Genomic DNA, 22,118 nt, shown 5'->3' on the forward strand with positions numbered 1-22,118 from the left:
AATAAAAATCAGGGTCAAATAGGGGTTTGTGGAGGGTGTGAGTGACTGTTGCTCCTGATCCAGGGGAGCTTCAGGACCTGTGGTCCTTTTTTAATAATGCTTAACTGTCATATTCACCAAAGAAGGTTCACCCAAAAGAAGACACAAATAGGCCATCAGCCATGGCTCAGAAAGTGCTTGAAAATCAAGTTTTGTTCCACTCATCGGGGGGGGGGGGGGAAGGGGTAGACAAAACCTTCATAATATGATAGTATATATCCAAATACAAACGTATGCAAAAGTTCTCCACTCAAATAGCTGCAGTCATTGTGTATTTTCATCTTGAAAATCGATGCATTCCACGCGTTCTCTCATTTGAATTTTCTCCACTCGGATCACGTGTGGGCCACGTGACGCCTCAACAGCCAATAGATCAGTTGACATCGTATGCAAATTACATCAGACTGTCACGTGACCAGCTAAGTTGTCCAAGGTGGAAGCTTCCTGCAGGGAGGAAATCACCGGCAGCTGATCGGCGATTTTTGATGAATATGGCCAGTGAGGACGCTCCCCCGTGTATTATTCACCAGGACAATGGAGCGAATGAAAAAGTCAAACGTTTTACGTCTGTAAGATGGGATAAATGGAGAGAAAGTGTCAACAAATGGCTCGTCTCAGACGGTCACGAACGACGTTTAGCCGAGAGTGCCGGCGTGGGAGGACCAACTTCGATCATGGGCCTATTGCACCCGGAGTGCCGGTGTAAAGATTTCAAGTTACCCCCGGGGGTAGCTTGAAATAGATTTCATCCTACCCCCTACGATTTCAGATTACCCCCCCCCCCTCAAAACATTTATTTATGTTGTTTATTTACAAAAAAAATAGTAATTTAATTGATATTGAAAACTAATTAGGGAAAAACCATTGACCACGTGACAGCCTTTAAAGAGTTTGCAATGAATTTTGATTTTATTATGAATGATTTTATTTTAATATTGTTATTAATTGAAATCAGTATTTCTCATACAGTTATAGTTTTTGCCACATTTTTATGAAATCCTTCTTTGATATAGTTGATCCAAATAGACATACTGGTCTATCTTTTTAACCAACTCTTTACTATTATGGGAACAACGCAATAAAATCAATGTATAAGAAAGGCAATGAAAAGCTTATTTTTAATTCACAATTTCGTTGTGGTGGTGGTGGTCGTATGGCAGCTTAGCTGCCGTGGTAGCTCTCATTTCTTGAAGCGTGAATGTGTCGCTGATGCAGTGCCCCTCTACCAGTACAAACACTGGAACTGGTACTCATTTCGCCGACCTCAGAAGGATGACAGGCTGAGTGCGTAGCCTGGTGTTGGCTCAGTGTTTAGGGTGGTGGCTTGGGATCCTAGGGTCCTGAGTAGTGGTTAGGGTGGTGGCTTGGGATCCTAGGGTCCTGAGTTCGAGCCCGTCGGCCACTGAATTAATGCACCGGGAGGTTGACTCAGCCTATCATCCTTCCGAGGTCAGTGAAATGAGTACCAGTTCCAGTGTGTGTACTGGTAGAGGGGCACTGCATCAGCGACACAGTCACACTTCAAGAAATGAGAGCTACCCCGGCAGCTAAGCTGCCATAAGACCACCACCACCACCACCACAACGAAATTGTGAATTAAAAATAAGCTGTTTTCATTGCCTTTCTTATACATTGATTTTATTGCGTTGTTTCCATAATTGTAAATATAGTCTGAGTTGGTTAAAAAGATATAACAGTTTGTCTATTGATATCAACTATATCGAAGAAGGATTTCATAAAAATGTGGCAAAAACTATAACTGTATGAGAAATACTGATTTCAATTAAAAACAATATTAAAATAAAATCATTCATAATAAAATCAAAATTCATTGCAAACTCTTTAAAAGCTGTCACGTGGTCAATGGTTTTTTTTCCCTAATTAGTTTTCAATATCAATTAAATTACTATTTTTTGTAAATAAACAACATAAATAATATTTTGAGGGGGGGGGGGTAATCTGAAATTGTAGGGGGTAGGATGAAATCGATTTCAAGCTACCCCCAGGGGTAACTTGAACTCTTTACACCGGCACTCTCGGCTAAACGTCGTTCGTGACCGTCTAAGACGAGCCATTTGTTGACACTTTCTCTCCATTCATCCCATCTTACAGACATAAAATGTTTGACTTTTTCGTTCGCGACATTGTCCTGGTGAATAATACACTGGGGAGCGTCCTCACTGGCCATATTAATCAAAAATCGCCGATCAGCTGCTGGTGATTTCCTCCCTGCAGGAAGCTTCCACCTTGGACAACTTAGCTGGTCACGTGACGGTCTGACGTAATTTGCATACGATGTCAGCCGATGTATTGGCTGTTGAGGCGTCACGTGGCCCACACGTGATGAGAGTTCAAATGAGAGAACGTGGGGAATGCATCGATTTTCAAGATGAAAATACACAATAACTGCAGCTATTTGAGTGGAGAACTTTTGCATACGTATGTATTTGGATATATACTATCATATTATGAAGGTTTTGTCTACTCCCCCCCCCCCCCCCCCGATGAGTGGAACGAAATTGCACGATACAGCTTACTTACGGCTGATGGCCTAAAAGAGAATTAAGAATAAATATTTCAGATGCCAATGAAATGTAAAAACAAAAATGCTGGATTTGTATAAGGGGTCATGGTTTTATCATGGCAGGAACGAAGCTGGGCCCATAGCAATGATGATTTGGAAAAGGAGGAAATGATTGCAGCAATGGAGGATGAAGACTGGAGATGGAATAAGCAACGGTGCATGTCCCAGCAATGGGTGAGTGGAGGATTTTATTTTATCCTTTAATTTGACAATCTGTTTCTTCTTGCAACAACAGGTGGATGCTCAAGGAACATGGTTTTTATAGAAAGCTTTCTTGTTGACTTTACATTTCACATTGGAAATATATATTTTATATTTTAGCTTCCAACAACGAAGCTTTCTCTCTTTCTCTTTCTCTTTCTCTCACAAACTCGAGTGACACTGGAAACATCTCGCTACGTTGACATTTGAGTTTGTGTTCATACGATAATGAGAGGAAGTTATATTGAAAGGCCCAAAATTTGTTTTCTGCTTCAAAAAGTGTGCCGTACCTCATACGTACGTTGAGCTCGGTGTCCTGTCTGCTTGCGTCAGTTGGTAGACGTTAAGATCCCACAATTCTTTCATAAAGAGTTGATGAGTTATTGCCGGCATGCTGAACAAATTGAAAATTACTGCTCTGATTTTTTTTTTCTCTGCTCTGAATAATTATCGCTTGGAAGTTGAAGGCAAATGTAGCTGTAGCCCTTTCTCTGAGACTGATCTCATCCTACTGAAGTACACTACAGAGATTCAACATCCATCACTTGACCAACAGCAGCAAGTTTCTCCTTGATGGACCATGTTTTCATCATACACTTCATTTTCAAAACTCTAATGCCATGAATGAACATGAATCTCATGAAATGTGACATGTAGAACAAAGGCAAACAAATTCGTGGTCATGGAAATTTGTCCAAGTTATCTTGCATGTACTACTTTTAATATATGGGCAACCTCTTCCGTCCATGAACCTTTGTCAATTATTTCACTTGACAATAAAAATAAACCAAAAAAGCAAACAAGTAATTCTATCACATTATCATGGAGTACGATTGTACTCCATGTGTGGGGATGGCATGGAAAAACCATGGCTGCCCTTTCAAATGTGTAGAAAATGATACGCTTTTCAAATAGGGTGAAGTCCGAAGCATTTATAAAGCACACCTTTTATTCTCGAACTAACATGGATGGAAAAGTCTCGAAAGTACCAGATCGAGAGATTGCTAAATCAGAGTTTTATTCATCCTCAAAATGTTGATAAATGTCATGCGGAGCACAATTATGGCTGAAGCGATGACAACGATTCCAACTGAAGGAAGCCACATTCTCTCTTGGGTATTGCACCTGCATCATTACAAAAATGATTTCAGTGGATTTCAAAATGAATGCACCACTGAAGCGATGACATCATATGAGCATGGCAACTCATGGCCTGGTTTTACACTTGTAGAATATGCCTGCCGTGGTTTTGTGAAGAAGAAGGCTTTCGTTCCAGATTGTAATCATCAATCAGTCATACCTGCAGCACTTATAATTTTCGAAGGAGTCGAGTGTTAAGCAATGGTGGATTGAACAAATAAGGTGATTTATCGCTTTTATTCTTTGTCTTCCATGTCTTCATGTGCCGTCGTACTGTGTAAACGCACGTAAACTACGTTTACCCAGATTATTATTTTTTTCAGCACCTCAGCTTTTACTCACGTAATTTTTTCCAAAGGATCATTGATCATCATCATTGGCAATAAGGTTTTTATTTTTATTTTTATTTAAAATTTTCTTATAATAAATGACGCACATGGGTGGGTCCGTAGTCAGACTTGACCACAACAGAGTATTGATGTATCATTAGTTTATTGAAGTGCCCTCAGGGTCCATTATTGGTCTGGGGCCCATTGTTGCTTAGTTTGTCTTGTGCCCCGAGGGCAGTTTTTATTTATTTTATTATTTTTATTTTTTAAAACGAATCAGCTTTTGGCATGCTTCACAATTGCCAGGAATAATCTCATTTAATGTTGGTGGTGGATATCAGAAAATTTCTTCAATGTCAAAATCAGGATTATGATCTAATTCCCAGCAAAGAAAAAAAAAAAAAAAACATACCCTGCACAACTTACAGCTATTGACAGTGACACAAACCATGATTCTGGTAAGTGCCTATTTTGACTGTACAATCGCCAAGGGCACGATCCCCCAATAAGATCACGTATTCCAAGGGAAATGGTTGTTAGATGGAGGATCCTGAGTCGCGTGGTCCAGTTATTGGCGTTCGCAGTCGTTTTAGTGGTCTGGATTTACATGTTTTTTTTTTTTTTTTTTGTTTTTTTTTTTTTTTTATATACCTTGGTCGAGGCTCGTATGAGAGCTAACACACAACTCACAGCAAGGAGGCATGAGACAAGAGGGGCGGGAGTGGAAGGGACAAAACATTGGGGAACAGACACAGGTGAACTGTGGAAGGGAGAGGGATGGGGATGGGACGGGGAACATGGCGAGGGGAAGATTGACATTAAAGGGACTTTCAGGAAGGAAAGCAGGAGAATTGAAGGAAGTGGGCTTGGGTGGATTATCGGGGGTAGAAAAGATCGAGGATTTGGATGGGGGAAGATAAGAGGTGGTGGTGAACAGCTGTTTTGAAAGCCTGGAGGGAAGAATGGGAAAGAATAGAGTGAGGAAGTTTATTCCAAAGGCGGGAAAAAGAGGAATGAAAGAGTGAAGATGAGCAGTGATTCGTGATTTTGGTAGTTTTACCAGAAGGGGGTTGTTGGCGGACCTTGAGCGACCTGTGGAAATGTGGTTGGGACAAATCACAGAGAGAGCAGGGGGGCAAGGCTGGAGAGGAGTCGGTAGAAGACAGAAAGACCACCGACCAACCTGCGGTGATTGAGTGAGAGGCCCAAAGACTCAGCTTCATTGCGGGAGATGCCAATGATCTTAAAAGCCCTGGTTTCGACAGCGTGAAGTCGAGAAAGGTGGGAGGCAGGAGCACCAGCCCAGAGGGGAGAGCAGTACTCCATCAGGCTACGGACAAAAGCTTTGTAAGTGGTCAGGAGCTCAAGAGGGCCGAGGAAGGACTTTGCACGACGGAGGATTCCCAGTCGGCGACTGGCTTTTGAGGCAAGGTTGGAAATGTGACTTTCCCAGGAAAGGTCATGGCAGATAGTGAGACCCAGAAGCTTGAAAGAAAAGACTTCTTCCAGAGGATTGTTGAGAAAGTGGATGGGGGGTTTTGTAAACGGTCCTTTCGAAGAGACATAGTGAGAGTGTGAGATTTGTCTGGATTGAAAGACATGTTCCACGTGTTGGACCAGTTTGTGATTTTATCCAGATCTGCAGTGAGCGAAGAAGCTGCTGCTTGCCGGTCTGAGGGATGACAGATGGTACGGCAGAGGGTGGAGTCATCGGCAAAGAGAAATAGAGGATTTTCCAGAGAGTCCGAGAGATCATTGATGAAAACCAGAAAAAGAACAGGGCCCAGAACGCTACCTTGAGGAACTCCAGCCTGCACAGGAAGAGGGGATGAAAGAACTCCATTTAGGGCCACACGTTGACTGCGACAGGAGAGGAAGTCTGCGAGCCATGAGTGGAGATGGCCTTGAATACCATGGGAAGAGAGTTTGGTGAGTAGGGCAGGGTGCCAGACTGTGTCAAAAGCACGTGATATGTCCAGGGATACGGCTCGGATTTCCTGTCTGGCATTGAGGACCTCCATCCATTGATGGGAGAGCAGTAGCAGCATATCTAGGGTAGAGTGACCTGGTCTGAAACCAAATTGATGATTGGAAATCAAGCCATTGGAGAAGAGGAAGGATTTCATGTCTGAAGCGATGATGGATTCCATAACCTTGCTGATGATTGGGAGAAGGCTGATTGGTCTATAGTTACAGGGATCTGTTTTTGCACCTTTTTTATGCAGGGCAGTGATGTTAGCAGATTTCCAAGCAGATGGCAGATGACCTTGGGAAAATGAGAGGGTGAATAGAACAGAGAGAGGGTGAGCAAGAGCAGAGGAGCAGGCTTTGAGGACACGTGGGCTGATGCCGTCTGGACCGGTTGCAGAATCTGACTCGAGGTTTGAAAGCAAGCTCTCCACCTTGTCAGGAGAAAAGGATACAGAGTCCAGGGACAGTTGGGTGCGACTGGGTAAAGTGGGTAGAGATAGTGATGGGTTTGGGACACAAGATTTAGCTGCAAACACCGAGTTTAGACATTCAGCTTTATCACGTGTGGAATCAGCAGTGCGGCCATTTGAGGTAAGGGAGGGGATGGAGGGGGAACATACACCAGAAACAGATTTGATTAAACGCCACCAGGATTTTGAGGAGGGAGAGAGGTTTGAGAGTTCAGACTTGAGATGAGAAAGATGTTGTTTTCTGGCTCTCCTGAGGGTAGCTACACTTGTTCCGAGCTTTGTGGAAAGAACTGAGATTGCCCTCAGTTGGGTTTGCTTTCCATGAGGCAAAGGCAAGTTGTTTCAGGACAACTGCCTCGCCACAAGCTTCAGTAAACCAAGGGCGGGAGGAAGGGTAAGACAACTGAACACGAGAGGGGATAAATCTGTGCATGAGGGAGAGCAAGTTTCTTTGAAAGAATTCCCAGGATGAGTTGATGTTTGAGAAAGTAGTGATAGGAGACCAGTCTGTAAGTTTGATGGCTGCTCGGAGACCCTGCCAGTCGGCTTGAGTGAAATGCCAGACTCGACGGCGGTGAGGTGGTTCTCTGATAACAGCCAGAGAGATGTCCACTTTAACAAGGACGTGGTCAGAAGAACCAATTGGAGCGAAGGAAGAGCAGCAGATATTGTCAGGGAAATTTGTCAAAATCAGATCCAGAAGAGATGGAGTACCATTGGTTGAGATCCGGGTCGGGAAGTTGACCGATTGAGTCAGTCCCAATGAGTCACAGAAAGCTTTTGCTGATGTCCCATGGCAGGTGAGAGAGGTACCCACACCTAGCCAACTGGCGTGATGACAATTGAAGTCGCCACATAAGAGGAAGAGAGAGTTTGGATGAGAAGATAGAAGATGGTCCATGTTTTCGGAGAGTGAGGTGTAGATGGAGTCATCACTGTTCGGTGGACGGTACAGTACACATATAAACATGAGGTGGGAGTGGAGGGGAAGCCGAAGCCAGAGGTATTCCTGGGGGTGTGGGGGAGTGAGAGCAGTGCAGGGAGAGTGAGGAATAGAGTCTTTGATAAAGAGAGCAACACCTCCACCAGGACGAGGCTCAGGTCTGTCATACCGTAAGAGGGAGTAACCAGGGAGAGATACTTGGGAGTCAGACACGTCTTGGGAGAGGAAAGTTTCTGTTAGGCAGATAATGTCTGGTTTGTCAGTGGCAACCTGCATGGAAAGATCTGAAAGGTTTGAGCGAAGGCCCCGGATATTTGAGGTCCACACTTTTAATGAAGAGGTAGGGGAGGAGGCTTTGGGTGCAGGAGGTGGAGGGGGCGGGGGAGGATAGGACGAGGGACGAGGGGGAGGTAAGGAGGGTTGCTGTAGGAGTGTGGGGTATTGCAGAATAGCGAGGGGAGGGGGCCGAATGAGGAGGAGAAATGGCTCTGTGGTGCTGGGAGAGAGGGGGGACAAGAGACAAGGAAGATGGCAGTTGAGTATTTGAGGAGGTGGAGTGAAGAGATGGAGGTGAGAGGGCAGTGGAGGGAGGCAGGTTGGTGGATGAGAGGGGGGGCAACTTAGAGAAGGAAGAGTGAGGGGGATGAAAGGTGGGAGAAAGGTGAGGGGGAATTTTTGAAAGAGGTGAGAGGGAGGCTTGGAGGGAGAAGAGTGGGATGGTTGCTTTGAGAGTGAGAGTGAGGGGTGAGGGGGTGAGTTGGCACTGAAGTTGGAAAAAAAGAATGGTTGATGGAAAGCGAGCATCCATGGCAAACTGTGGTTTTTAAAAGTTTTAGGTCAGAGATGCGATTTAACACAATTCTTGATGGATGCAATGAAGGCGAATTCAGAGCATGGAGAGAAGAAGCGCTGTAATAGTTGGATTTTTTAGGCAAGGAATGAAGGAGAGGTCGAAATGAAAGCAGTCTGTTGAAATAGCAGAAGAGTAGTGCATTGTGAAACAGTAAAGAGTACCACATGTGTGAGAGAGGAAGATGAAGCATCATAAGATCGTTTTTGTTGTTAATATTAATGTATGAGAGAGTTCAACAGATTAGGTCATGGAAATGTAAAAAAAAAAAAAGAAATTGAGGAAGACGAGGAGGAAGTTAAGAGGAAGAAGAAGTAGCAGAATCGGGAGAAGGTGAGCGTGTTGTTGTTGTTGTGTATATTTTTTTTTATTTTTTTTATTTTTATTTTTTTTGAGATAAGAAAGAGATTAGTTGGGAGAATGGGGGATGTTTGGAAAGTGGGGAGGATGAAAATTGAAGGTAATGGGGAGGATAGAAATTGAAGGTAATGGGGAGAAAAAACAAACAAACAAACAAAAAAACAAACAAAAAAAAACGATCGAACACCAAGTGGAACCGGTAGGCCTCAAGCCTAGGACTAGGCCTCAAACACCAGGTAAGAACGTCGACATAAATACTCACAAAATAGCACGATTTTTGAAACAAAACCGAACTAGGAACACACATTAACATGTAGGTGAGAAAATTAAACAGTTAAAACGGGACAAATAACAACCGGAACTTAACTTTGAGAATGTCAGCAGGGAGCCCCGAAGGAGACCTCTTGCCGCTCAAAACCGGAACCGGAAGTGATGAGATTTTATACATGAAACACGATTGTGCGTGCGTGCGTGCGTGCGTATTCCAAGGGAAATGGTTGTTAGACGGAGGACCCTGAGTCACGTGGTCCAGTTATTGGTGTTCGCAGTCGTTTTAGTGGACTGTGGATTTACATGTTTTATACATGAAACACGATTGTGTGTGTGTGTGTGTGTGTGTGTGTGTGTGTGCGTGCGTGTGTGCGTGCTTGCGCGCGCGTGCATTTTATATATATATACAGTTATCCCCTGCTATATCGCGGTTCACCTATCGCGCCCCCGGTTCATCGCGGGTTTTCCCTTGGAACCTAATTCCCCTGGTATATCGCGGTAATAATATATAAAATATAAATTATTTAAGCAATAAATTATAACACGTGGTGCTCGACCAGTCACACAACGCACCAGACAGTTTCGCTTGTGAACTTCGAATATTTTCTACGTTTTTTTCTCCAAGCCCTACGATGCCGCCCAAACGCCCTGCACCTTCTAAGGCTTCTGGCAAGGAACCGAAGTGCCAGAGGAAGGTCCTTACACTCCAGGAGAAGGTTAAAGTGCTCGATATATGCTTTGGGAAGGAAAAAGGTTTGCCGCGGTTGGACGAGCGCAGCCAAACCGACCAGATCAGGCAAGTCGATCTCCAGCACCTCAAACCCGATCATTGCCAAGCCGACCAGACCAGACGAGTCTTTTTTTTAATATTCATTTATTATTTTTTTGGGGGGAGGCATCCATTCATCGCGGATTTTCACTTCTCGTGGGGGGTTTGGAACGTAACCCCCGCAATAAACGTGGGATGACTGTATATAAAATATTGTTTGGGGGTACGAGGGTGGGGGTATCCCCAGTACTCACCGGGAATTGAGGCCATCGCACACAAGTAACCGTGTCATGGGTCGCTAATTGACTGTGAATGCCAAAACTTGACCACGTGACTCATGGTCCTCCATCTGACAACCATTTACCGGAACACATGATCTCCTTATCGGGGGAATCGCGCCCTTGGCGATTGGGCTGCTGTTTTCTTTATTGGATCTTGATTAATGTGGCTGAGCTTACCACTAGTCAGAATGCTTGACTGATACAAGAGCCAATTAGTTGGGGAATTATAATCTCCCGGCTAATCTACATACGGGCATTGCTGGACCAATGGAAGAAAGGACAACCACGTACAGATTGGAAATATAACAAGAATAGTTGTATTTAAAATAAATGATGAAGGGTATGGGAAGGAGGGAAGGGAACTCGAGGGTTTTAATGGCGTCAAAGGGCAACCGTGGCAGGAAAAGGGGAAATGCAATGAAAAGCAATCAAGATGTGTATTTATTAAAAAGGAAAGAAAATGCACAAGTTGCAGACTTGACTTAACCTGTAACCTGACCAAGCAGATAACAAAACAGGGTACCCATCAGACCACACACACAGGAAGACAATTGGGAGGGGCAGGGTGACCTCAGCCTACTGGTACTAGGTTGCATCAAACGCCCCCTTTTTTGCAAAAGTTTGAAAAACATAACGGTGATAGGACAGATGTGTTTGAATACATGAAAAAACATTTCTCATTTTTTTTTCAGAATTTTCTGTCGTCGTCTTGGGGGTCCACATCGGGGTCAAAGTTCAGGCATGCAGCTCCTGCGCATTTTTCAGAATAAGTGTTATTTTTCACTGTATAATGATCAAAACTCGTATCTGGTGGTGAAATAATTCTGACATATCAATGTACTGCTCCTTTGGTGATGTTCCAGTGATATACAGCCAATCAAATTTACCGGAGAAGCGGGAAACTGGTGATTTTTTCCCAGAAAAAAACAACAAAATAGTAACAAATGCCTCGGTTCTATCTAATTCACAGCTTTATTACCCAGAATTATGTATATCCAAATCAAGGTACTCATATAATATCATTAATGATCAAGTTTCAACCGTTTCCGGAGATTCGGATTCTCTTTCCTGTCATTCTCGGTGACTTGTTGCACATTCTGAAAGTGTTCTTCAGACCTACAGTAGCTGCACCGAGACAGTCCGTTCCGAGTTTTATTAGACGTTCAGCCGCATCATGAGTTGCATTGAGTGCTTTGGTTTTAGATTTTGAATCCACATCGGCTGGAAGTGTTGCCCATTCACTCACTTCATACGTTAAGAATGATTCGACCAGTTCAAGTTCTCGGAACACAAACCAAGAATCAACCGAGACAAAGTCAGATAGGCTAGATGTCAAGTGAATGTCCTTGGCGAAGTGAGGCTTTCCGAAGTCTGTACCAAAGCGCCCAATAGGCAATAGTCCAAGTTCCTCTCTATCAGGCTTGACAGAGATGATACGGTCAGCCAGTCGACGCTTCTCTGCACTTGGAACATCCTCACTGAATAAGGCTAAGGGCACAAACTCAGCTGTTAAGTACCAAAGATGATGCTGTAGAGCTTTGATAGCGGATGCAGAAACCTTGGGGTCCACAGATCCATAGCGTATGAGATCTTTATGCAGACACAAATCGTGTATGGCACTTGTACACAATCCTCCGGGGAAACGCAATTTCCGGGAAAAAATACCATTTTCCAGAAAACTGTGCTAACAAATTACAAGCCAACCGTGTTACAAACATCACCAAAGGAGCAGTACATTGATATGTCAGAATTATTTCACCACCAGACACAAGTTTTGATCACTATATAGTGAAAAATAACATTCTGAAAAATGCGCAGGAGCTGCGTGCCTGAACTTTGACCCCGATGTGGACCCCCAAGATGATGACCGAAAATTCTGAAAAAAAAAAAAGAGAAATGTTTTTTCATGTATTCAAACACATCTGTCCTATCGCCGTTATGTTTTTCAAACTTTCACAAAAAAGGGGGTGTTTGATGCACCCTAACTGGTACGTACCTAACCATCACCCTTCTCCACTTGATACCACTCTCTAGAATTGTCCCGACACTGCATTCCACAACCGAAGGTCCATGAGATCTGTCGGGAGCACAAACCAAAGTGTCCAGGACCAGGGAAAAAGCGAGGGTGATTGCTGAGCATCTGGAACCAGGGCAAAAGCGAGTGTGACGAGAGAGAGAGAGAGAGAGAGAGAGACTGAGACCGAGACTGAGACTGAGACTTATCCGAATCGGGCACAGAGTGCAGCGTTATAGCCCCTGAGGCAGGCGCGGCGAAAGAGCCACATGTCAGATCTTCCGAGGTGGCTTGGGACCGGCTATTGGGCCACATCAGATCTTACGAGCTGGCCCTATGCCAGCCATTGGAGGATTCCACCGTAACCCCACCCATTTTGCTGCCCCGCCCGGAGTCACTCATTTGGTCTTTGGCTGTCGCCCGAAGCGGAGCTCCGCACTTATCATGGGGAAATCTCTTTTTACTCCAATGCGTCCAGGACAAACCCCACACGTCCAAGGCAACATGCCAGGGAATGTGGCAATTATTTTAGAGAGGCTGTGTCGTGTTTCAGTGGAGGACATGAACAGGGATAAGGGACACAAAATACAGTACAGGGGTAGACGGCAATAGGTTACATTACAAGGTCGATGAACATACAGACGAACAGACAAACAAGGACTTGGTGGGGCTTTAAACAATAAAGGGGAATTTGGCATGCACGCTAGAATGCTGGTGTTATTTGCACATGTTGAACAGCTATTGCAGTAAAACACGCACACCCTACGTGATGACTGCAGTCACAGCATACGTCATTACGTGCTGATGGCTCCACTATCCCAACGGGTTGAGAGGGGGCGTGAACTACCCAACCCAACACATTTAATTGCATAATTACCCCTATAGGGAAAGTGCTATTCTTAACGTTAATTACGGAAATAACGATTCAAAGAGTCTGTGCTGTGGGTGTTTCAATCTCGACATGCGGTTTATAAAACCACAACATTACCCCCTTCGCTTTCCCAGAGTCGTCCTGATCTGGACACAAACTTGACCCAGAGTCTGGGACAGACATCCTTGTGTGCCATACATGTGAAATTACCCCCTTGTACCTACTTAGCTTGTTGCCTTAATGCTATCCCCCGTGTATGCGACAATTTTAACTAGATATGTCTCACCTAATGTGTTGGGAGCTACCTAACTGACTCACACAACCTTAAGTAGCACCAAAATTGACAGAATTTTGAAACAACACACACTTAACCGGTGAGCTTTAAAATTCAAAACTATATTGTTACGGCTGTGGAAATTCGCAATACACCATAAAGGTTCCTTCGATTAGCTATGTCGGTAAGTGAGTGTTCAGATAGGTTTCCCCACAGTTGTTTAGAGGGAATTCTTCATGTTCACCGGGCTGCGACTCTTTGAGATAGCCGTTTTTCTTTACCTATCGTTATTTTGAACCTACACGCAAACAAAAACCGCCACCAAGTATGCCGCAACGCCAAGCACGCAATGAACCTACACGCAAACAACAACAACCACCACCATCTTCGCCACTACCCCCGCTTCCGAACACCATCCTCCACAGTCCACGCTACGACGGTTTCCGCGTCGGGAACCGTCCGAGAACGCGGGCAGGATTGGCAGAACAAAAGCTCTTGCGGAGCTTGTGGGGGTTTTCCCGCCTATTTTCCCCACGCTTGGTGTGAAGGGAAGGAGGCAGGGAAGGTCGCTGCCGATTGGTGGATGCACGGCGTGAGGTGGTCGGAGTGAGGGCACGCCCCTTTTCGAGAAGCTTGTCAAAGTGGGGTGGGGCGAAGGGCAGAGCCCCAACCTATAAAGGGCGGACGTACGCGAGGCGAGGCTCGCTCGCTCTCACTCTCTCTCGCGCTCTCTCTCTCTCTCGCTCGCTCTCGTTCTTGGTCTCGTGGCGCTGGTCACCCCTTGGGGCTTTGCTCTGCCTCTCGCTTGGTTCATGCTATCGGTTGCGGACTTTTCTTCTCCTCGCTTGGTTCCTGCGCTCGTGGTCCTGTGAGCGGCCAGTTGGTGGAGACGCAGACGGAAGGCGCAGCAGAGCCGGCTGTGTGGGGGACCTGCGCGTCCGGACGAGGGGTGCCGGAGAGGGTTCGCTGGCCGCGTGGGAGGCCGGAACCAGGCGCGACCACGCTGATGGTCGTGGGAGAGTGACTCGACGACCACTAACGGGGAGGGGGGCAGGTAACCTGCTACGGTCTCGTGGGCCTTTTCGGTCATCCACGGCCCACGACCATAAAGGTCTCTGGACCCCATCTACCCCCTTGCCTGTGAGGAGGTCTTTCCATTTCTTTTCTTTTGTATGACTGCTGTGGCGCCGTGTCCCTGTAAGTAGAACCTGTTAAGGAACTGTGCTGTAAATACACCCTTGCTTATAGTCGGTGGTATTGCTTTTGTTTTCTATTTCTTGCCTGTACATTGCATTACTGCCTTGCTTGTGTTGTGTGTGTAATACGTGCTTAGTGAATAAAAGTCCTTGTGTGAAATGTATCCCGTTCGTCGTGTCCTATTTCCCTTTTGAAAGCCATCTTGCATCGTGGAATGAGTAGTGGGTTTTGAACGCCCGATAAAGAGAATCGGATCCATCGAGGTCGGCGATAACACCGCTCGGTTATCACTTTAGAACGGAATGGACCGCTTAAGTGGTCCGTGTCCCAAGCCGACCTGCGGCGCAGTGCAGCCCCTCGGTAGGTTACCCGCGCGGGTATTTAGGTATATCGACATTCGGCGATTCACCTTATCTTGCTTGGGTAGAATGCAGACTGGGCTGTGGTGACGTTAAACCCTCACCCGTGACTGGTTCCTGGCGATAGTTCCAGGAGGGTCACGACTGAATTGTCTGTCCGGTGGGTGACGCGGCTGCCATTCGAGGTACGCGGCCGATCGCACGCTGGCGGGCGCAAATTCGTAACAATATACAACAATTATCAAATATTTACAAAATTTCACCCAGGACCTGAAGGAAAAGAAAACACAAAAGCAAACATTGTTCATGCTGGAGGAGGAGACACCTGCTTGCCGTCATCACCATCTCTTCCTCTTGCTCATCTTCGGGCCGGAGGCCCGTCAAACAAAAACCACAGGCCATGATCCGGCATACAGGCCATTTTGGGGTGGCCCTTCTAAAACCAACAAACACATCTTTCTCCACAGAGCTGCTGTACAGGGCAGTTTTTGGTGGTGGGGGGGGACATTGCCACTACAATAAGATGGTCCAGGAAAACAGCAACCAGACCAGTAGGTGTAATCACCTGCCATGATCTCACCACTATTTTAAATCTAAGCTTACCACTATTTACAGCCAAGTATTTAATCCAAGAAAATGGATTTGATTAAAGTGTATGGATTCGGACGAAACTTGGTGGACACGTTGGGTGTGTAGAAGGAAGAATTGATTCGATTTTTGGTGAAGATCTGGATACAATAATTATTTAAATTTCCGTCATTCTTCACTTTTTAGAGATAGGGCCAAAAACGACATATAGCATGATATTTCAGACATGTATTGGGCCCGCTATGTTCTCGTGGATCAGGCATTACCTGGTGGAGATGTGCGCTCTATCGAGTGCCCTTCTCGTTTCAATAATAATGTCTATTTATGGCTACCATCAATCTTCCTATCTATCTTCTCGAAGCCCAGGAACCGAACCCTGCTTCCCCACAGTTCTGTTCTGTTCTGTTCTTGCGTATGGCAGCTTGGCTGCGAGGTAGCTATCATATCTTGGAAGTACGGCTGTGCCCCTCGACCAGTACACTAGTACTCATTTTGCCAACCTCGGAAGGATTACAGGCTGTGTCGACCCCACCTGGTGTTAATTCATCAGCCAAAGGGGCTCAAACTCAGGACCCTGGAATCCCAAGCCAGCCACCCGAACCACCAAGCCAACACCAGGCTTCAAACGTCAGCACAAGATGATGTATCTTTTATTTACTTTTTATTTTTTTTTGCAGAAACATCTTCCAATAGCACAAATTGAGCCAGGATAAATATCGACGCGCTGCTCCAGTGCATGCTCCCATACCTGACCTGACCTGATGAGTATCGTTCGGCCATGTTTCCTGATGGTATAGGTTAATTTGTCGGGTCTACCTTTTGCCTTGTTCTTGAAGGTTTTCAATCCCATATGAATGCTTAATTTGACTATCAGATTTTGTTCATTTTTTTTTTTGTGCAATTTCTTTATTCCAATGGAGAAAAGGCTTTTTATTCATTTTGTCTGTCTCTGTATATTGATTTCTTCGGTCAAAATTGTCCCTCATGACAGCAAAGTCAAAGGACGATGATGCAACATCAATTGCTGGAATGTCATCGGACGTACCATCCACGGAATGTCGTGTTTCCCGTCCTTTATTGTATAACAGATGAGCAGACGTTTTCGTCACAAGCGCATTTGATTAGGAATCTCCTTTTTAAAATTTGAAGCAAATTTTCTCACTGTAGAGGGCCAATGAATGACTGCTTTAGCCATGGACTGAATTTATTTATTTTTAAATTATTATTATTATTTTTTTTAACATGGTGCATTCATGTACTTTGCATAGGCCTAACTTGCTTGGTTGACATTAGAAGAATGATACAGTGTTGGAACACTTCGAGGTGGTTTGAATTTTTATTATGGTAGTTGCATTCTAATTAGGACAAATCTCTTCCTAAATTTGACAGATGACAACTGTTGTGGTTTTTACCATTTTTCCAAAAATATTCTTAACTTGAATAAATAAAAAAATTACCAATCATTCTGTTTTTATATATTTTGTTGAACACCACCTGAAACCCAAATAATTTGTTCACCCTTATTGACACAGCAAATCTCATCGTTTGTTTACAGTTACACCATGGTTCTCATAATCCTCTACATTGCACCATTGTCTCAAGATTGTTAGTTCCTATAGATTTGGTTATCTAATATACGAGTTTCATTGTATCGAAATGTAGAACTTGAGCTGTGCTGAAAGGATGCAAAATGAAGTGCAGCTACAAGTTTTATATTTCTTTTTTTTATGCCTCCACTGACGAAGTCGTCAGGAGCATTATGTTTTCAGGATTGTTCGTCCGTACGTTTATCCGTCCGTGCTAATTTTTCTGTTTTCGCTGCAACCGCTTATCCAATTGACACGAAAGTTTCACCACAGGTTTGACGACTCATGGAGAATATTCTAATAATTGATGTCATCGTTCACGTGGTGTGGCGGCTATGTTGGAAAAAGGAAAATTTTGGACGTCTGCATCTCTGAAACCGCTCTATGAAAACAATTGAAACTTGGCCCATGTGAAGTACTCTACATGGGAAAGAAGTGTGGTTTTTTTTTTCATTTTTTTTTTTTTGATGTTATATGTAGCTTTGTTATGTCATCATAATTTCATATGATGAATGCTTTATCCGATCAGTATGATAATTTTTGGGGGTGAAAAAATTGATGTCATCGGTCCCCTTTTTGGACTTAGAAAATATCATATCGGTAGGGGACATGTATTGCAAAGCAAATGTCGCTCTTGTTATTTATTTATTTATTTGTTAAATACTGGACTCTTCTATCATATTCACAGAATGAGGTTCACCCTCAAGAAGACATGAAAATAAATCGGAAGCCATTAGAATATTATGGCATTGGAAAAACTTCTGTATCTGTAGTGAAGGAGCATCATTGTGCTGCTGCAGGAACGAAGTTGGAAGTATTGCATTGATTATGTGTAAAAGGAGGAAATGATTGCAAAAGCTGATGAGGAAGGCTGGAGATTGCAAAAGCAACGGTCCCTGTAAATTTAGGATTTTATCTGTAAAGGATATGGTGTAAATTGAGGATTTTATTCTTTAGAAATTAAACAATTGTTTAACCTTACTTTTCGCTCTGTGTGCGTCTGAGTATAATTTGCACAAATCAGTAGATATCTTTGTCCATGTTTCACACACTGTTGAAATAATGAACAAGTCCCGACTGGTGAATGCAAAGTACAAGAGGATTTTCACTTTTAATAGTTCAATGGCGATTTACACAAAAGTTTTAATTTTATGACGTGTTGTGAACTCGGGTCTCGGCACTAGACTATCTGTCTTGTACATTTTCTCAAGGAAAGACTTCCTTTTGCCCCAATGACCCAAAATACCTCGCTGTGATGCAATCACAGGAATGAGCTGCGATGCAAGGTGAATTGAGTGGTATAGACCTTGCTATTGCAATCGCCAGTTTACTTTCCATAATCTGATTAAAATGGTGAATTTTTTGCTTCACCTATACTGATAGAGTTAATCGGTGCTTGATGGGATTTTTTATTTTATTTTTATGCCTCTGGCACCAGAGGGATTATGTTTTAGGTTTGTCCGTCTGTCCATGATTACATTTTTGTTAGAAGTAAGGGATTATGAACCATTCGATGGACTTTCAACACACTTGGTACAAAGGTGTATTGTGATGTTAAGGTGAACTGATTCCATTTAAAAAAAATTATTATTCAAAGGGTCAAAGATCATGTGACCTTTAGCTGAAGGTAGCAGATTTTTGTTACCGTGATACCTTGTGAACCGCTGAAGGGGTTTTGATCAAACTTGGCATAACTATGGATTGTGATTCGAAGATTAACCGATTCAATTTTGAGTTCAAAGGCCTAAGGTCAAGTGCCCTTTAATTGAACACCTGTGTTACTGCAATAACTTATGAACCACTCGAGATTTCGACCATACTTGACAAACTTATGAACAGATTCAATTTGAGGTTGAACAGCTCAAAGGTCATGTGCCCTTTTGAAAATCATCAACTGAAAATCATCAAAACACAATGTGTTCATGTTTGACAAAGGAGTCAGGAAAGAGATTAAGTAAAGGAGTGTGCATGCATGGTCTTGTGCATCCTGTATGCATTTTTACTCTTTATACCTGTGTTTTCTTTTTCAACAGCAATGGCAAGGTGAACCATGGATGGATCAGCCACACTATTCTCCAAGATGCTCACCAGAAAACAGGTGATACTTGGTGGCAGTGTTGTAATTCGAGCTGTTTCACGTTAGCATTTTATTTTGCATTACAAAAATGTCCTCTTCCCTCTCTAAGCTCTCCCTATTGAATTGGCATTTTCACTGTTCCTATTTGGGCATGAGATGTTGATCACAGAATTCCAGGTTCCAAACCTGTAAATACCAAGCTGATGTATCCACTGTCCCCCAAATGCGAGATGGGGTTGTGTGTGCGTGCATCCAGGGCATAACTTTTTTTTTACCATTTGAGCTTTTGTCATCAAATGTTCAATAAACCCTTAGGAGAATATGGAGAAAATAATTTAAAATTGGGTGAAAATGTCAAAGTGCAAGGTCGGACTGAGTGCAAATAGCCCTTATTAACCCATCCACCACGCATTGGCATGAGATGGCTGTTTGCTTGTTTTTGAAATTAAATTCAGTGTTTCTCTATTTTGTCTGCTTGCATTTTGAGATGCTTACCAGTTTACCATTTGAGCTTTTGTCATCAAATTCTCAACATACCTTTATTATGAAAATATGGACACCACTGATTGATAAATTTTACTTTTTTTTTTTTTTTTACTGTTCTTATTGTCACGTTTAGTTCGAGTACGAAGCAGACATGGACAGGCTTTGCATTTTGAGATGCTTTTTAGGTAATGATATGATGTAAAGGACATCACATGCATTTGAAACTTGTCCTTTTTGTTTTAGCATTTATCATGAGCTGAGATATTTTGTTTTACAATGCAGTGAGATGTACGAGAATCATTGGAGGGACTCTCATATGGAGCAGAAGCCAAGAGGCCCAGAGTTCTGGAGATTTGAACCAGAAAGGACCTTTGACTGCCATGTGGACAACATGGAGGATGAAGACAGCAGATTCTGCAGGCGAAGAGTACAGCCAGTTCCCCCATTGCGTTGTAAAGAATGGGAGATGCCACGAAGCCCAACTCCATCTCCCCGGAATCAACAGTCGATTCACTCACCCTTTTTCACCGATCGGGCTGTCAAGCGCTTTCCTTTTCGACCTATGCCTGAAATGGAGTTGTCTGAACACTCAGCACAGATGGCAGTTGATGAGATGCCATCGTATCCATATCATGAGAGAGGTGGGCATGCAATATAAGAGAGTAAGGATCTATGGTCATCAATTATAATAATTAAAAGTGTATCAAAGTCCCTGCTCAAGTATTAGTTGAAGTATTTGTCCTTGAGCTTGAATACAGCTCGTCCCCAGAATGAGAATGGTTTGTCCTACATTTTTTATTGGTTTAACCAATTCGTAATCTGCCTTGCTCATCTTGCTTGTCTTTGAGATGTGTAGTCTGCATTTGGTTCCCAGCTTGACTGTAAACTGTCATCTTGGTGCTTTGATGCAGTATTCAAAATTGATTATGCCATCTTTTGGTGTGCAATCGTTAAATCTGGTCATCCAAACCACTGTGTCAATGTCAAAGATCCCACAGTACCTCAAAACATCGAGGTCATTGTGTGCCAGTATCCTAACTAAATTTGAAGCATCTGTTTTAAACTATGGGGGTACTGCATCAGTGACACAGCCACCTCTCGGTAATGATTCAACCAGCAGATCAAATTTGAATCCCAGTCAAATAAGCTTTCACCACATCTTGTTTTGTGGAAGAAAAGGCCTCATTTTATTTTACTTAATTTCTTGTGTGATCAAAAAACAGTACCATCAAGTTTTCATTTCATTAATATTTTCAGAGAAAAATTGGCCATTGTTCCAATGTTCTCTTCAGTGAAAAAGGAAGAAGAAGAAGAAGAAGAAGAAAAGCTTCCATTTATTAATTTATTAGGGATTAATGTACAATATCCTATAATGTGCTATATTGGGTGATAGTTCAACAGGATGGCACATAAGTGGTGTACTTGCCTTTCACCTGTCTCGGTAGGATTTGATTAGGATATGACTGTAAATTGCCACTGGTGTTTCATAGGCAGGACCTTTCATCAAAACCTGCAGCATCCTTCAAATGAGACATTAAGCTGGGGACATGTCTGCCAATTTCCATGGTGGATGCCAAAGATCCCATAGTGTCTTTCAGTAAAGAGTAGGCATATTATAACTGGCACCCTTACCAAGTTCCAAGTTCCCTACACTTAACAGCTTTGGCCCAGAGACTAGACTGGCACTGCTGAGTCCATTTGGCCATAGAAACACCAAGGGGGGGGGGATAAGATTGTGCATTGTGATGCAACTATTTACATGGTGGATACGAGGCAGGGCATAGTGGGATGTCTACAAGGATTTGGGATCTTGGCTGTGTTGATAAGAGTGCCTTAAGTTGCTCGAGGATTATGGAGTGGTTTGGTCATTGTTCATGCTGCAACTAATAAGTAGAGAGGAGAAAACACAAGCATAATCAGACATGAGACAAAGAAGTCTCAGACTGATAGTCCAGTGCTTTTACAGCAGAGAACATAGGGTTTTGCGCTCTCTCGTCTCTGTCTCTCTGTCTCTCTGTCTGTAAGTGGCTGTCTATCTTTCTTTGTTCCTTATGCACGGCCACATCATTTAACATACAAACTCAAAGCTCGGGAAACAAATACAACTTCGTGTGGGGAGTAACATAAGCTATGTGGCCGCAGCCTTATGCTGGCGGGTTAGGGGGGGGGACAAAATTATCTGTAAATGAGTACCGTGTAGCCCCACCTGGTTGTGGTGACAGAGGGTATTACAATTTCCTTTTTAAAACTGGGCAACGCTGAGGTAACAGCACTCTTCGCATGGGAAAGTTTGTTCTCCTCTTCTCTACACACCCCTACCCCACCCCCCAAAAAAGACAAAAGTCCTGTTATCGTGATAAATTTCTAGCTGTAAGGGGTATCAGGATGAATGGGGGACAAAGGGGGATGGAGCGGGGCGTGAGGACGGGACGGGGTGGTGGGGAGTAGGGGTTAAAGTA

The 22,118-nt window shown here is 43.7% G+C and overlaps 1 protein-coding gene across 1 annotated transcript in view; it reads left to right on the plus strand.

Annotated features, from left to right (window-relative positions):
- LOC147032582 (uncharacterized) overlaps positions 1 to 22,118 on the plus strand; it is a 51,612-nt gene that overhangs the window by 12,690 nt on the left and 16,804 nt on the right. Inside the window, exons 2-4 of the mRNA XM_085870321.1 lie at positions 2,687 to 2,797; positions 19,130 to 19,194; positions 19,942 to 20,300. Of these exons, the coding sequence (XP_085726447.1) occupies positions 2,687 to 2,797; positions 19,130 to 19,194; positions 19,942 to 20,300 (535 nt within the window). The remainder of the gene's footprint in view (positions 1 to 2,686; positions 2,798 to 19,129; positions 19,195 to 19,941; positions 20,301 to 22,118) is intronic.

This window comes from Eptatretus burgeri, chromosome 2 (assembly GCF_056783735.1).
Source record: "Eptatretus burgeri isolate ZD-2024b chromosome 2, Ebu_testis_v1, whole genome shotgun sequence".
In the NCBI taxonomy this organism is placed as follows: Eukaryota; Metazoa; Chordata; class Myxini; order Myxiniformes; family Myxinidae; genus Eptatretus; species Eptatretus burgeri.